Source organism: Panthera leo, chromosome E1 (genome assembly GCF_018350215.1).
Source record: "Panthera leo isolate Ple1 chromosome E1, P.leo_Ple1_pat1.1, whole genome shotgun sequence".
Lineage (NCBI taxonomy): Eukaryota > Metazoa > Chordata > Mammalia > Carnivora > Felidae > Panthera > Panthera leo.
In genome coordinates this window covers 15,065,476-15,081,710 of record NC_056692.1, presented here as the reverse complement: position 1 = coordinate 15,081,710, position 16,235 = coordinate 15,065,476, and the positions used below count along the sequence as shown (strand labels likewise).

At 48.3% G+C, this 16,235-nt stretch overlaps 1 protein-coding gene across 10 annotated transcripts in view; it reads right to left on the bottom strand.

The window, feature by feature from the left end:
- The window catches only part of SLC43A2 (solute carrier family 43 member 2), a 40,839-nt gene that overhangs the window by 16,722 nt on the left and 7,882 nt on the right, over positions 1-16,235 (bottom strand). For 9 of the 10 annotated variants that reach the window (XM_042914662.1, XM_042914660.1, XM_042914661.1 and 6 more), the window contains 3 exons: positions 12,919-13,126; positions 11,574-11,629; positions 10,102-10,178 (listed from right to left, as the gene is read on the bottom strand). In XM_042914662.1, the coding sequence (XP_042770596.1) occupies positions 10,102-10,178; positions 11,574-11,629; positions 12,919-13,126 (341 nt within the window). Of the gene's footprint in view, positions 1-2,842; positions 2,845-2,937; positions 3,065-10,101; positions 10,179-11,573; positions 11,630-12,918; positions 13,127-16,235 lie in introns of those variants that run through there. The other variant, XM_042914664.1, reaches the window with a different exon arrangement.

The following is a 16,235-nucleotide window of genomic DNA, read 5'->3' as shown; positions in this document are numbered from 1 at the left end:
CAAAGGGGGATAGAGAGCATATTGAAATTCCCCCCAGCAGGAAACAGAGGCAATGTGAACGCTCATGTGTGCCCGGGAACACCTAGGTGACTACTAAAAGTGCCTAATCTTACTCTTTGCACACCTGCTTCCCAGGTATGCTGCGGTTCAGAGGACATGCCTCTGTTCCTGAGCTCACATATTCGGGCTGCTCTGTGCTGGCTCACCCAGCAAGGCAACCTTGCAGCGGAGGCATTTCTGGGGTCATATCCGCCCCAGGGAGAATCCAAAGATTTGTTCTGCTTATATGGAAGGAAGGAACTGTTCCAACCTGGGATGCCACTCCAGCCATGGGAAATAAAGGAAGAAAGGGATCAAAGAGGCCTTGGAACCGAACCAGAAGAGCGCATGGAGGCCAAGCGCCCGGTACAGGAAAGGCTACTTGGTACAAAGTCAAGCCAGAAAAACACTCTTGTTGCCTGTAGTCACCTTGAAGCACAAAAAGGTATCTCCCAACTTTTCAACAGGGCTGGGAATACTCTTAAAAAGGAGACAGCTTGCTAGCTAGCCTTTTTCCTTCTTAAGCTCAAGTTTGCCTTAATCCTAACCTAGGCTAGAGGCCAACAGAACAATGGACTCGGGCTAGCATACAACCCTGGACTGATCTTCTGGAGTCTTCTCCCCAGAAAATATCCAGGGCAGGGAAGAACAGGAAGCTGAGAAAGAGGACTGACTTCCCATCTGCCCATGGATGAGGCCCTTGCCCTCATACCTAGACAAGGACAGTGGCTTTTTAGCTGTCCAACTTCTCCCTGCCTAGAACACTCTTAGCGACACCAAGAAAATTTGCCCCAACATGTTATTTTGGTCAGTAGGGCGATTCTTAGGGGGAGTATAGCCTCAAGTCAAACTGTACTACACAGTGTTCTCACCAACACCTATATCCTTTATTTTAAATTAGGGTTATTTTTTTCTGATTACAAAAGTAATGTATGTTCATTGTAAAACATTTGGAACAAAGTATACATAAAGAAAGCTTAAAATAAAAATCCCCCTGATATACCCATTAACTATTTTTTATATATTTCCCATTAACCTTTGTCTTATAAATAACTGTAGCTTTTAAACAAAACTGGGATCATATGCTACATGTCGTTCTACAATTTTTCCCTTTTACTTGATATATTATGTTTTCTTTCCTTTTAAGTTTATTTAAGATTTTTAATTTTTTTGTTATTATTTTTTTAATTTTTAAGTAATCTCTACACCCAACATGGGGCTCGAACTCACGACTCTGAGATCAAAAATTGCGTGCTCCACTGACTGAGCCAGCCAGGCACCCCTATAAACGCTTTCTAACTTAGTATTCACCTTCAACATAATTTGTAATGACTGTCTGGTATTTCCTTATCTGGATGGTCTATAATTTATGCAACCACTTCTCTGATGTTGGAATTCAAGTCCTTTTTAATTAACATTCTTAAAGATAAGCCTATGTGCACATAGCTATTATTCCCTTAAGGTAAATTCCCAAAAGTAGAATCATTAGGCAAAAGGGAATACACATTCTTAAGTTTTTGTGATATCCTGTGCCAAACTGCCCTCCAGAAAGTTACACCAATTGATAACTCCCACCAGAAGTACAGTAGAGTGTCTATTTCACTGTATCCACTCTGGCATTTCGTGTTATTTTTAATATTTGCCACTTTACCAACATCCTTGTTTTAAAATCCATTTCTTTGTGTATATGGATGAAATGAATGAGTAATATTTGCTTCAAAATAGTCTGGATGGTGGGTAGAGACAGGAACAAAGCAAGGCTGGTTGTGAGTTGATAATTGTTGAAGTTCAAGATGGGCACATGGGATCATTATACTATTCTAATACCATGTATATATTTAAATTTTTCCATGACTAAAAAATGAAACTAAAAAATTTACATTTATTGGTTACTAATGACTTTCAACATTTTCTATAATTTTTAAAATCAGCCATTTGTATTCCTCACTTGTCCTTTTCTCCTATGAGGATGTTAATCTTTTTATATTGATTTCATACAGGCTCTTTATATATTAAAGACAGTTACGGTTTGTCCATAGAGTGCAGGTATATTTTCCTAGTTTGTCATTTAACTTCTTAGTTACTTTGCCTTCTTCTTAGTTCATGGTGTTCTTTTGATCAACAGAAGTATTTAAATAGGTAGTCAAAGTGTGTGTCAGCTTTTAGGGCCTACGTAGAATTTCTGTCAGATGAAATCTCTCTGAAAGAACATCAAGGGTGACCTTGACCAATGAACCCCAAAGTACAAACATCCTGACAATGTCAATGTGTGGTCACAAAAGAATAGCAAGCACAGGAGAAGAGAGGGTTTCCCTAAGGACGCTAATTATTTTTTAAATGTTAATACTAATTGTGTTTTTCCTTTAAGCCACTTCCTTCCCTTCCTCCTAAAGCTGTCATGCCTGCCAGGAGATTTTCCCCATTTGCCATGCCCAGAAGCAGCTTGATTAGATGATTTTTCTTATTAAGTAATAATATATAATAATATGGCATAATTATATTAGCATAATAGCATATAATAATAAGACAATAGCATTATCATAATAATAGCAACCATTTTTAATACCTACTGTAGGTATTATCTTAAAAACCCTCAAAACAACCTTCCAAGGTAGGTTCCAAGGGTCACTTTTTACACTCACTTGTTGGGTATAAAACTCTAGGATTAGAAAAGTCGAGGGACACCCTCAAACCGGTAAGGGTCAAATTTGGGATTCAAAGCAGGTCAAGCTTCCGTGCATAGCCACTGGACTACTCTGCCTCTTGGAAATCTGAGTTTGGTCCCCAGGGCAATTACCATCACCTCTCAAGCTTCTATTTGTTCCTTATTAAGCACTCTGTCTGCTCTCCCCACTAGAGTTTTTTTTACGTCCCTTCCAATGCTCCTTTTGGACCTACCTGCCCCTTCCCTCCTCTTGACCTCCCCGTGGTCCAGGGCCACACCTTCAAGTAGACTTGCACTTGCCCTTGGACTTTCTCCTATTTCCTCCTCATGTCTGTCTCCTCCCATTCTGGTCTCCTCCCTCCCACCCTCTCCCTCCTTCTGGCTCCAAATGACCTCATCTGCACATAATGGCTACTCAGAAGCCCTGATGATGGAGTGATGGCTGGGCACTGAGCAGAGTGCCTTAGTGCGGGCCTCAAGCGCTAGGTGGAGAGGGAAGAACGAGCTCTTCTGCCAAGTAGGAAGCTGGAGCCAGGCTACAATGACAGACGACAGGGGAAAACACTCAGCAGGAGGGGTTTCCTGATTCTGGATTCACAACTGCATTCACATGGGGGGAAGGCAGGCCCCCTCCCCACGCTCTGGGTGCTTCCCGTAGCCACTTCTGCTGTCTGCAAGGGCTGGGGCTGGAATAGCTCGCAGGGCAGAACCCACGGCCTAGCTCACTCTAGCTCACTCGGGGATACCAGTGGTGACTCATTCTCAGCCCCGTGGCTGCACTGTAAACAGGCCCTGGCTCTGTGACCTTCCCAGAGGGGAAAACAGCAGCTGCAGGCAGCCCTCCCCTGGAGTTCTGGCCACAGAACATGGCTACTGGACAAGAGGACCCAGAGGCCTAGGCTCCGTGATGGTGAGGACTGGCTAGCGTCCTTGCAGGACCCTAAGATGCCTCTCTACTCAGGGGCCCCAAAGACAGGCCTTGGCTGGCAGGCAGGGACAGAAGGACCACCGTATAGCCCCTCGAACTGACTTTCCAAATCCATGGTTCCCCAAGCCCACCAGCTAAGGGTGCACCCTGGCCCTCAGGGAAAAGACACAAGGCCCCTTCCAGAGGTGGCTGATGTACACACCCAGAGCCCTGTACAACTTGTATAGGCCGGGATCCAGGTACCAGTCTGGACAAGCAGACTCAGCAAAGCTAGGCTATTTCCTAACCCCAAACAACCGGGCAGCTCCAAGCACACACTGCCAGGAAAAGGTCCTTGTGGTCACCTTTCCGCTTCACTGCTGTAGGGGTGGGGAGGAGGGGTTCCACTCCCGAAACCACCTCATTTGCCTTCCCAGCCAGGGCCAGCCCTGCCGATGCCTCCACTACACCTTCTGTTCACCCCCGAACATGTCACATGGTGAACAAATTCATAAGGCAGAACTCTCGGATGGGTGAATTTTTCCCAGGTCGGTGGCGATCAGCTGGTTAGTGGGCTCTCAAGGCCCGGGATAGAAGCTAAAAGACAGAGCTGGCTCCGGGCACTGAAAGTCCTGCTCACCTGGCACTTTGGCCTCCCAAAGTGGGCTCCCAGAGAGCTGGCTGGGGTGCTGTGGGGATTTTCTCCTGGTGGTAGAAATGGGCCAGCTGAGCAGCAACGCCGAATTCCCATCCCCCCACCAGGGGGCACATGCTTCACTGCTGTGCCCTATTCCTTTGCCTCACCTCTTCTTGGTATTTAAAGAGGGATATTTATTCTGTTCTCCTCAAACTCTAGTCCCAACTCCCATGGGATCATTTCTTCCTCAGATTTAAAGTCAGACTTCAGTGAATCAAATAGGAAAAGCCCACAGAGAAATTTTTCATTAAGGAGCCTGACAACAGTTTGGAACCACTTTGCTGCAAGGTTTCCAGCTCAGAACCCACTCCCGCCGACAGGGACAGGGGGCAGAGTAATGAAGTGGAAAAGATATGTTCACAATGTTGGTCGCATCTGCTCCCATCTCTAAGCAACCCCGGGCCCTGGATCGCAGGGTGGCAACCCAAAGATGCCGCCTCAGCCGCCGGCCGGTATTTACACTCCAGCCAATGAAGCGAGTTAAAGGGTTGTACAAACGCTAGACATTGGGCAAACAGACCAAAGTGTTCTGTCCAGATGTCCAGCGGGAAGGCTGGGCTCTGCACCTCGGGGAGTGCTCTGTTCCCATGGAATGACCTCACCCTCCCCTGAGGATGTCACGAGGTTCAGGCCCTCTGCTGTGGGGACCCAGGAAAGTCAGTTCTGGTTGTCGGCAGCCCACGGGCATGGTATTTCAGTCTTGCCCTTTGGAGCCTCCGCTCTGGAAGGAAGGATCACTCAGGAGTACAGGCCTCTCAGGCACTATTGACCATCTCGCCCTGGCCTGTGGGGAAAAGGCATTTTGCCAACTTTGGGGCCTCTTCTCCACCAATGGGGTGACGGCTCACAGCCCCTGGTCATTTTTATTTATACCACAGCCCATACTACACAAAACTTCTTAGAACTCAGAAAGTCCCCAAATTAGCATTTCTATGACAACACATTCCCCCAAATTCCCAGGTTATCACAGAGTGATTATCCACGGCCCCAAAGAAGTGATAGGAGATTTGATTTAGGAAGTTCCTAAAGGCGACCCTAAAGACTCCTTTGTCCCCCAGATTAGAACATGGGTGGGAGACAAAACAGAAAGTGCCGTTGTGCTGCTAGCTTGGCATCTTTGGGGGGCAATCTTGGCAGTTCTGCTTTTTAAAGGCCTGGGCTGTGTCAGAAAGAGATTGAGCTCTGCTCAGCAGAAGCCTCGGCCAGCCCTAAAACATTGCCCAAGAGCTCTGGCTCTGTCCTCACTGACCTGCTTCTCATTCCCCTTTTGGGGTCTATTCTGGAAAGGACAGCCACGAGAGCCCCCATCTGAGACCACATGGGACAAGAGAATGCCCACTGAGATCCCTCGGGCCAGGGGCAGTGGTGGAGGCGGGGAATGACTTAGAAAGTGCTTAGGGAGTTGGCCCATGTACCTAGGAGGGGGATCAGTAGGATGGGGGTGAGGGGATGAGGGGGTGAGGGCAGCACCTGCCTTCTGACAAGGAATAGTAACTGAGCAGCTTCTTGGCGCCCTGCACCAAAGCTTGTAAAGCGCCCGACAGTATATATTTTAGGTTTTGCAGGCCATATAGTCTCTGTACAACTCCCTCACTCTGCCCCTACAGCACAAAGGCAGCCACGGACAATAGTAAACAAGTGGGCACAGCTATGTTCCAATAAAAACTTTGTTTACAATCTGCACCCCACACTGTAGAGGCCTCTTTTAGGCAACAGGCTTGAGCAATGGAAACCTGAGTAAGGGAAAAGGGCGCACGGTGACCACTGGGCTGAGTACAAACAGGCCCATTAGGTGACCCACCTCAAAATAGCCATAACTCCCAGCTGACCAATGGGCCACTTACAACTGGGCACAGGTGCCGAAGAAGGAGCATACATTCCCATAACTCCTCACTCCCCACCTTAACTACAGCCCCCCACCACTGCCTCCTGGCAGATGTCTCTCCTTGGCTGTTCACCCACCGCTCCCTTGCAGTGTATTCAATAAACTCCCATCTCCTTTGTTCTGCCTTGGGTGAATTCTTTCACTGCCCTCGCCTCCGGCTTCCACCTGGCCTCTACCTGATCGGTTGCCCCACACCCACCAGCGGTCTGGATTTGGCCTAGGGGCAGCAGTGTGCTAACCCCTGCTCTAGACACAAGAATGGAGACCTTAGGAGACAAGCCACCAGCCTCCCTTAAACAGACAGCTGCTAACCAAACGCTTTAAGTAACAATCAGATGGTTTTCTTGCCTGGTCACTATGTATCCTATGTACCTTTGACCTCCCAGTGGGCGGGTGAGGAGCCAATGGGAGTGCTCCTGCTACAGTGCTTTTGGACTGTGAGTGCTTTTGGTCTGTGTTAACACACAGACCTGTTAGAGGCTGATGAGGGCAACAGACCCTCCCGCAGAGAAACGCACACACAATTTGCTTGCATACAACTTTAAGGGGGTGTACAGTCCTCCTTAAGTTTATTCATGATCACCCAGAGGCCTCAAAACCCTAGGGGAAGATCCCTTGCTCACTCCAAAAAGAGAGCTAATTTTTTTTATATACAAAAGAGCTCTTACAAAACACTTAAAAAAGATCAACAACCCTGTAGAAAAACAGACAAATCGCACAAAGAAGCAATTCACAGAATACAAAAGACCACAAAAAAAGAGGTGGAAAGATGTTCTGCCTCGTAAACAATTAAAGGCAAATTAAAAAAAATCATGGTATATCATTTTCACCAGATCAGACTGGCTAATGTTTAAAAGACTAATAACAGGGCACAGGAAGGGGTGTGGAGAAAGGGCCACTCTTACTCCTGGTGGTCCACCAGAACCAGTATGGGGAAGACCAGCAATCCCACTTCTGGGAGTTTATTTTACAGAAATATACGTACGGGGGTGTGCACCTTAGAATCATCATAAATCAGGAAGACTGGGGACCTGGGGCGCCTGGGTGGCTCTGTCGGTTAAGCATCCGACTTTGGCTCAGGTCATGATCTCGCGGTTTGTGAGTTTGAGCCCCGCGTCGGGCTCTGTGCTGACAGCTCGGAGCCTGGAGCCTGCTTCGGATTCTGTGTCTCCCTCTCGAGCTCTGTCTCTCTCCCTCTCTCTCTCTCTCTCTCAAAAATAAATAACAACATTAAAAAAAAAAAAAGTTTAGAAATACTGGGGACCAACCCAAGTGTCCATTAGCAGGAAACTGGTTAAATAAATCATGGTACATCTATATTACACAATAATATAGCACTATTTCACAATGAGTAGATCTCTAAAGTTTAAAACAATAAGGCAGATTTCTAAGTGCCAGCAGAAAAACATGTGAAAGATATATTAACTGAAAAAGGCAAGCTGTACCAGCCTTTTTAAAAAAATAACACGGGTATATACAGATTTGTTTGTTTATCTATAAGAGAGTGCGTGCGCAAGCAGGGGAGGGGCAGAGACAGAGAGAGAATCTCAAGCAGGCTCCATGCTCAGTGCTGAGCCAGAGGCAGGACTCGATCGCACAACTCTGGGATCATGATCTGAGCCAAAACAGAGTTGGATGCTCAACCAGTTGAGCCACCCAGGCACAGATTTTTTTTAAATACTGAAAAGATATAGTCTAAACTGATGAAGGTGTACTTAGAGAATTTTACAGTATATATTTCCAAAATATTGACTTAAAAAAATTTTTTTAATGTTTATTTTTTTTTTGGGGGGGGGGGGGAGATTGAGCACAAGTGGGGGAGGGGCAGAAAGAGAGGAAGACACAGGATCCGAAGCAGGCTCCAGGCTCCAAGCTGTCAGCACAGAGCCTGACTCAGGGCTTGAACTCACGAACCACGAGATCATGACCTGAGCCAAAGTCGATGCTCAACCAACTGAACCATCCAGGTGCCCTTAAAATATTGACTTGTTAACATAAAAACATTTTTGTTTATAATCATAAAAAACATTCAGAAAATAAATCCTTATAAGCCTACTAGCCTCCCCTAAATGTTCCTTGATAACAACCACAAGCTCATTTTAAAGGTTTTTCTTTTTTTTTTGTTTTAAGTAATCTCTACCTCCAACCTGGGGCTCAAACTAATGACCCCGAGATCAAGAGTCACATGTTCTACCAACTGAGCCAGCCAGGTGCCCCTAAAGGCTTTCTTAAAGGTGATTCATGGTGTGGTCGTCTTTATCCATGTGTCTTATGCTTGATTACAATAGAGCACCCTTCTCTGTCTCAGAGCATAAACTACTGATGTTCAAGGCCCATCTTTTGTTTTTATCCCAAAACTCAGAACTGCCATAACATAGGCACAGCCTGACTTAAGTAATGGAGATGATGCCAGGTTTTTAATTTTCATGTTGATAAAAAAAAGTTGGTCATTTTCACTCTGTCAAAGAACAAACAGAACCATGACTCTTGTTTCACAATTTACACAACTTAGTGGGACTTGTGTACTTTGGACACTTTTGATATATTTCTTATAGTTTTGGTATCTATTTTCCCCTGAGAATTTGAGAGAAAGAGGGATATATCCATTAAAAACAAAAAAATCTACCTGGTTAAAAAAAAACAGAAATAAAAATGCACAAAAGAGTACAGAGTAAATCTCCCTCCTGTCACAGAGGGCAAGGCAAGCAGAGTTCCCAGATTTGTGCCTGTCACCCACACCCGAGTTATCACCCACACCCTGAGCATCCCACATACACAGCCCTGTGCTGTGCCCTTCTCACACAACACAGATCTCTCTGAACTCCCCATTTCCATGTGCCTCCACCAGACGGTTACCCCTTCCCACCAGGACAAAGTTAATAAGGCAAAGTGAACAGGATAGGCCCTGGGCTGGGCCTGGCCATGGGCTCACAGCCTGCAGGTAGAGGGGTCATGGAGATGCCAGCTACCTATTTAAGCTCCTTCCAAGAAGACCAGCAGTCCCAGGGCCCCTCAATAGCATGACTCGACTCACTAGTAGAAAGGGAAATCAGAAACCAGAGTGCCCTGCGAATGGCAACAGTAGATATTACATCATATAAGTTTTTCAAGGGGAAACTAAGGCAAGCCAGACTTTGCTGTCGGGTGGAAATCTCTCTGAGAAACGTAGTATTCTCACTTCTTTCCCATCACCCAGCTCTGAAGGGCAAGCCTGCAGAAAGCTCCCTTCGTCTTCCTGGGGAAGACATTTTTGGCCTTCTTTGACTCTCTTTCTTTCAACCTGGACCTTCCTGCAACCACTCTCACCTCAAAAAGAAACACATTCTGTGGTGTTCTACTGCTATAGGTAAGGTAGGTGCTCAAGCATCCCAAGAAAACATCTCCCTCCTCAGGTCGGCTCGCTGTGCCCTGGCATGTAGAAAACCAAGAAGAGACGCAGCCGGGTACTCCCCTGAGCTTTCCATTCCATTCTGGACAAAGGCAATGGTGAAGGGCGAGGAGATTCCAAGGGAGGATTGTTTCTAGAGTGCACTATTAGCCAGAGTTGCCATGGAAAAGAAGAGGAAAGAAAGTGGGCAGCAGCTTTTTTCCCTCCTGCTCCTGTCTTCTCTGGGTACGTGGCTAGTGAGGTGGCTTCCTGGGTACCTAAGCCAAGATCAGAAGGCAGGGGATGGGCTCACTCTGAGAGCCGTGCTCTGCTGCCTTCGGGCCCGCCTCCGGAACCTCCCAGCCCGGGAGGCCATGACTGGCTTTGCTGCTAGGCCGCTTCATCACCAGCAGCCTCTCCTGCTTGGGATGTCCAGGCGCAGGTAGGCCAACGGAAAGCAGGGCAACTGAAGCCAACAAAAGCTGCCTCAGATTCACAAGGAGATGACCAAACGAGAGAGCTTTAAAAAATCAATACTTACTGTTAACGAGGTGAAAGTCATGCACATCCCACCAAAGCCATTCAGAGACAGGGCGATAAAGATGAGCACAGACAGAGCTGGAAGGAAACAGAAGGCTCATCAGCCGGGAACCACGGCTGAGCTTCAGGGAGGCCTGGCCCACTGCCTCGCAGAGAGCAAGCAGAATGGACGACGGGCCATCGGGGGCTAGCGCCAGACACCCGGGGAGGGGGAGCTGGAACAGCCTCTTCCTCCTCACCACCCTCCTCTTTGATTTTACAGGACTTGGACTCCTGCTAAAGGTCTGACGCCACCCCCTCCTTTCTCCATTAACCTTAGAGCAAGCCAGAGGCCCAAAGAAGCTGCTTCACCGAAACCAAAAATACGGGTCTTCAAAAATCAGTAGATGAGCCCAGCTAAGATTTTGATGAAACCCAAGTTCTTTTTTTTTTTTTTTTTAATTTTTTTTTTTTCAACGTTTTTTATTTTATTTTTGGGACAGAGAGAGACAGAGCATGAACTGGGGAGGGGCAGAGAGAGAGGGAGACACAGAATCAGAAACAGGCTCCAGGCTCCGGGCCATCAGCCCAGAGCCCGACGCGGGGCTCGAACTCACGGACCGCGAGATCGTGACCTGGCTGAAGTCGGACGCTTAACCGACTGCGCCACCCAGGCGCCCCGATGAAACCCAAGTTCTATTTTGGTGTTTGTTCTGAAAGTCTTTGAAGCAACAGCTCCACCTAAACAGGGTTGGGGACCAGTTGGATTCTAAGCCATTTTTTAAAAATGTAGGCTCTATGCCCAACATGAGGCTTGAACTCACTACCTGAGATCAAGAGTTGCACGCTCTTCTGACTGAGCCAGTCAGGTGTCCCAGCTTCTTTTTTTTTTTTTTTAATTTTTTTTTTTTAATTGAGAGAGAGACAGGCAGAGTGTGAGCAGGGGAGGGGCAGAGAGAGAGGGAGACACAGAATCCAAAGCAGGCTCCAGGATCTGAGCTGTCAGCACCCAGCCTGAAGCAGGGCTCGAACCCACGAACCATGAGATGGTGACTTGAGCCAAAGTCGGACGCTTAACCGACTGAGCCACCCAGGCGCCCCCTAGATGCCCCAGCTTTTAAGCCAACTTCACAGTGCTGGCCTAGGCTGCCTCAGGGGACTCAGCTCCCAACTTCTGGACACACCCCTCAGCTAGCCTGGTTCTTAGAACTTGTCTGGGGTTGGCATCAATGAGGCCATCAGGGACTGGCTTGACTTGTGATGAGATGGGAGCACGGTACACCCCAGGAGCTTCTCTCAGACGTCTGTCTGGGGGACTGCTGTCTTACCCAGCCACCCGTTTGAGATAAGTAACTGCGTGAAGGCCTAACAGGCATCCCCTCTAATTTGAGCAGTAAGGCCTGGCATGGCTTCCTAGAGCAGATGGACCTGTGAGCACCTCTGGGCACTCTCTCCCCAGTCCCTGACCAAAGAGTAGAGGAAAAGCATACTCACAGTTTGGGTTACTTGCTCCATATGCAATCAGCAAGCAGGAGACAGCAAAGCAGGCACTAAAACCAAGCAGAAATAGTACGTTATTTATTATTGTTGTAAATAGTGTTATTTGGAAGTATTTACTATAGGTCAGATGTTTTCAGAAAATGCATATACATTCTCTCATTTAATTTAACATTTCTAAGGAGTATAATTGGCTCCATTTTACTCATGAAGAAAACTAAACAAAAAGAAAGAAATAAACAAACTACATTCTCAAAAGTCTCATAGCTAGGAGGTATCTTAAACTGCAATTCAAGGCCCGAAGGCAGATCTGGTAAATACCACTGTCCCCTGTGCCTTCCCCTCCCATCCTCAGACTGGAGAGGCCAAAGCTCTGAAGTGAGAGAGAGCACAATCCATTCTCCAGGTTCCTCTGCCCGTTGCGCCAGGGGAGGAACAGAACCGCACTGAGCGTGAGGGAGATAATGGCAGTTTCTGAGTCCTGGCTGCCTGGCTCCATCCTGGGGACAGAGGCCTCTCAAGCTCCAAAGAATGAGTGAAACTGATCCCCTACCCATGCCCTTCACGGTCACAGGCCTCACCCGTTGCAAACCACTGCCCTGCATGTGATCGTTCCCAGTGGTCCTGGTCTGGGGAGGATGCTGGCCTGAGAGGGCTAGCTTCTTGGTGGACTGACCCTGAGTCTGGCAGACTGGAGCTTTACGGACCATATCAGGAAGTGCACAAGATGAACCACTGTGGTGCCGGGGGGTGATGGAAACAGGAGGACTTCTGCTTTATCGCTTTTTTTTTCTTTTTTCAAAATTTTTTTAAATTTCAATTTTAGCTAGCTAACATACAGTGCAATACTGGTTTCAGGACTGGAATTCAGTGATTTTTTTTTTTTTTTTTGCAATTTTTAAAAAAAGAAACTATTTTATTATTTTTAATCTTAGCCACTTTAATTGACACTTTTTGTACATGCATCATAAAGCACATAAAACATTAAAAATGGCATATGTGTATATAATTGATAATTCCATGCTTATATTGGACGTACACGTTCAAAATCTTTTTTTCTGATGGGAGAGGTCAAAAAGATGGTAGAAACCAGTGTTCTTAATGATAAGCAACTCCAAACCCTCCCAGGCGGGCCTGGGGCCCTGATCCTTTTTTATGCAGTACTGGCATGTCTCAAGGATCACAGGACCTACTGATTTGGTGGTGGAATGAGTAGGAAGCCCACTCCGGGTGGGCATTTAGGGAGGTCCACCGTGCATCTGATAGCAGGTACAAGGATTCCCTACAGTGGGGACCTCAGCCCCAGGAGTCCCACCTGCCCACCCCCAACTCCTGCACTGACCTGCCCAGCAGCCTGAGCTTCCTCGGGCCATACTTGTCCATGACGATGCCTAGAGGTAGGGTGATGGCGCTGAGCAGGAAGGAGCCTACGGTGAAGGCTAAATTTAGCATCTCATCCTGGGCCTTGCAGCTGAGCCAGCCATTCATCCAGCTGACCTCCTCGTGCTCCAGCTCTTCCGTGTCCCCCACTGTGCCGTTGGTGACATTCTCTGTGTGTGCAGAAGGAGGGAAACTTGACCACAGGGTTGAGGCCAGGATTCCCAAAGATCAGAGGGCAAACGCACATTCAGACCCCACTGGAAATGTCAGGGCTGGCTCTGGCTCCCCCACAGCAGGTGTGGCTGTCCATCTGGCCCAAGCCCCCTGGAGCGATAAGGTGGAGGCCCTGGTCTTTTGTGGAGGGCACAAACCCTTTGGAGAATCCAACGGAGGAGGCTCTACTCCTGCTCCTCAGAAAATGCATGTGAAGTCTTGTCCACAGTTTGAGGAGTTTTATGTGTCCCTTGAAACACACAAGCCCCAGCTTGGGAGTCCCATTCTAGAGTAACCTATGCTCTGGAAGAATAGGCCTCAGGACCCAGTGTAGGCTGTGGGGCCGCAGGTGGGCTAAAACCTCCTCAGCAGCTCTGTCCCTGGAAACGGACAGCAGCCAGTATGTAGGCGGTCGATCCTAGATCACTTGGCAAGCACAGGCTGCTGGTCTCACCGCAACACTCCGGTTCTCCTCGGTCAACCAAAGGGAAGAGTGAGCGGGTCTCCTTTACTGCTAAGTACAGGAGACTTCTCATACCTACACCTGCTACCTCCCCCGGGTATTTTCACAGCATCGACCACCACACATACTGTGTCACAGAATCCCTGGGAAAGGTTTTTTTTATTTTTTCAATTAAAAAAAACATATGTGTTAATGTTTATTCATTTTTGAGAGACAGAGAAAGACAGAGAGTGAGCGGAGGAGGGTCAGAGAGAGAGGGAGACACAGAATCTAAAGCAGGCTCCATGCTCTGAGCTGTCGGCACAGAGCCTGATGCGGGGCTCAAACCCCCAAACCGTGAGATGATGACCTGAGCCGAAGTCGAACGCTTAACTGACTGAGCCACCCAGGCACCCCAGGAAAGATTTTTTTTTTAATTTTTTTTTTTATATATTTATTTATTTCTGAGACAGAGACAGAGCATGAGCAGGGGAGGGACAGAGAGAGAGGGAGACACAGAATCAGAAGCAGGCTCCAGGCTCTGAGCTGTCAGCACAGAGCCCAACGCGGGACTCGAACTCACAAACCGTGAGATCATGACCTGAGCCGAAGTCGGTCGCTCAACTGACTGAGCCACCCAGGCACCCCAGGAAAGATTTTTTTTAAAACAGTCCCAAGTTACTTGCTTTCACTCGTTGAGGTTCACCTTTCTTATTTTTCTTGCTGGGGTCAAGTGTTGCTGTCCCCTGTGGCCACAATCTTGAGCTGCAATCTCAGCCCTTAACCGCCTCTCCAAAATCCACCCAGCACCAAGACAACAAAAACTAGGGAGGAAGAAGCAATGGAGCAGCTGAGGGCTGGAGGGTGGAGTGCAGGCCGGAAGGCGGCACAGAAGCCCTCCCTCCCTGACTGCTAGTTAAGAGATGCTGACTAATCCCACGAGGAGCAGCCTCTGATTAGATGCGAGGTCACACCGGGAGAGTCAAGGAAACACCTCTCTCCAGATAACTGCCTGACTCCGGATTGCGGCCCTCTGGCGCCAGGGCTATAAAGCTGAGGGCTGCAAAGGCCTGCCCAGGCCTCTCAGGGCTGCCCCAGGGTCACGGAAAAGGATGCACTTAAGGTGAATCATGCTATATGCCAACCTCCTAACCAACAAGCCCTGCTGGGGGCACACTGGTTGAGGGTGAGGTGCTACAACCTGGCCTCTGGGTTCCAATTTTGTGTCTCTACTTCCTACTTGTATAACCTCAGAAAAGTGACTTAATCTCACTCTATCTCAGTTTCTTTATGTGTAAAATGGCATAACGTAATAGCAGTATCTACCCCCTAGAGTCTGCCCGGGAGATAAATGAGAAAATCCAGATAACGCTCTGGGGCTCACATGGCCGTAGAAAGTACTCAATGAACAATAGTTATGAGTTATTATTATTACTATCATGGGAGTCCTGGGAGGGTGCACCTGGGTGGCGGCAGAGCCAGACAAAGTAACTGGGTGCAGGGTCCCATAACTGTGTGTGCGTAGCATGAATGTGCATCTATTCGCCTGTTAGGCTGGGGGCCATGTCCCCAGCACCTCACCCAGATCCTGGTGTACGGTAGCTATTTACTGAATGAATGAAAACAACGGAATCAGATCACAACAGCCAAAAGGCCCCAGAGAGAAGAAAGGAACTAGGACATACGGAACCATGAAAATAGAGGGGACGTATGGAGATGACAGGCACATTGCTAACCTCCTAAAGCCACAGAAACAAGACCCAGCACGCCAGATTCTCCCCCCACCCCCAATCTCTGCCACTTCCAGTTTTCCAAAAGAGGCCCCACCACGTTGACAGCCCAAACACAGGACAAACAGGATCATCTGAGTCCATCAGCATCCGGGTCAGAACCACCACACACCCTGCCTTAGCCAGCGGGCCCGAGCCGCTCATCCACTGTGGGATAGCCTCTGCAGAGCCGGGGCTGCCTCACAGGCTGGCACTGGTTTCTGGTGACAGCTCAGCCAGCAGCAACAGGAAGCGGGAGGACGGGGGTCCCCACACAGCAACGGCCATCCCCACGTTGGTGTGCAGATAGGGGCAAAGCAGCACACGTGTGACAGGCTGGATGGGTGCAGAAGGCCCCTCAGGGCCCAGGATCATTGGCTGGCGAACCCTGATTGCGGCCATGCAGGGTCTGGAGCCCATGACGGCACTGAAGGACACAAAATGGCCTGGATGGCTCAGTCGGCTGAGCGTCCGACTTCGGCTCAGGTCGTGACCGCACGGTTCGGTTAGTGAGTTCAAACTCCACATCGGGCTCGCTGCTGGCAGAGCCCTCTTCAGATCCTCTGTCCCGTCTCTCTCTGACCCTCCCCTGCTCACACATGTGCGCGCCCTCTCTCTCTCTCACAAATAAATAAACATTAAAAATAAATAAATAAATAAATGACACAAAATAACTCAGGACTCGGGAGCACGGCAGGATCTGCTGCTACCGGCAGGGAGCCAGAGCTGGACCGGGAACTGATGGAGCCAGGCAGCACCATCTCTGGGTAGAGGCCCCAGGGTGTCCACCCTCAGTTTCCCCAGAGCTGGACTCCTAAATCCATGATGATACTCACCAACAGAGAGAAGATCAAT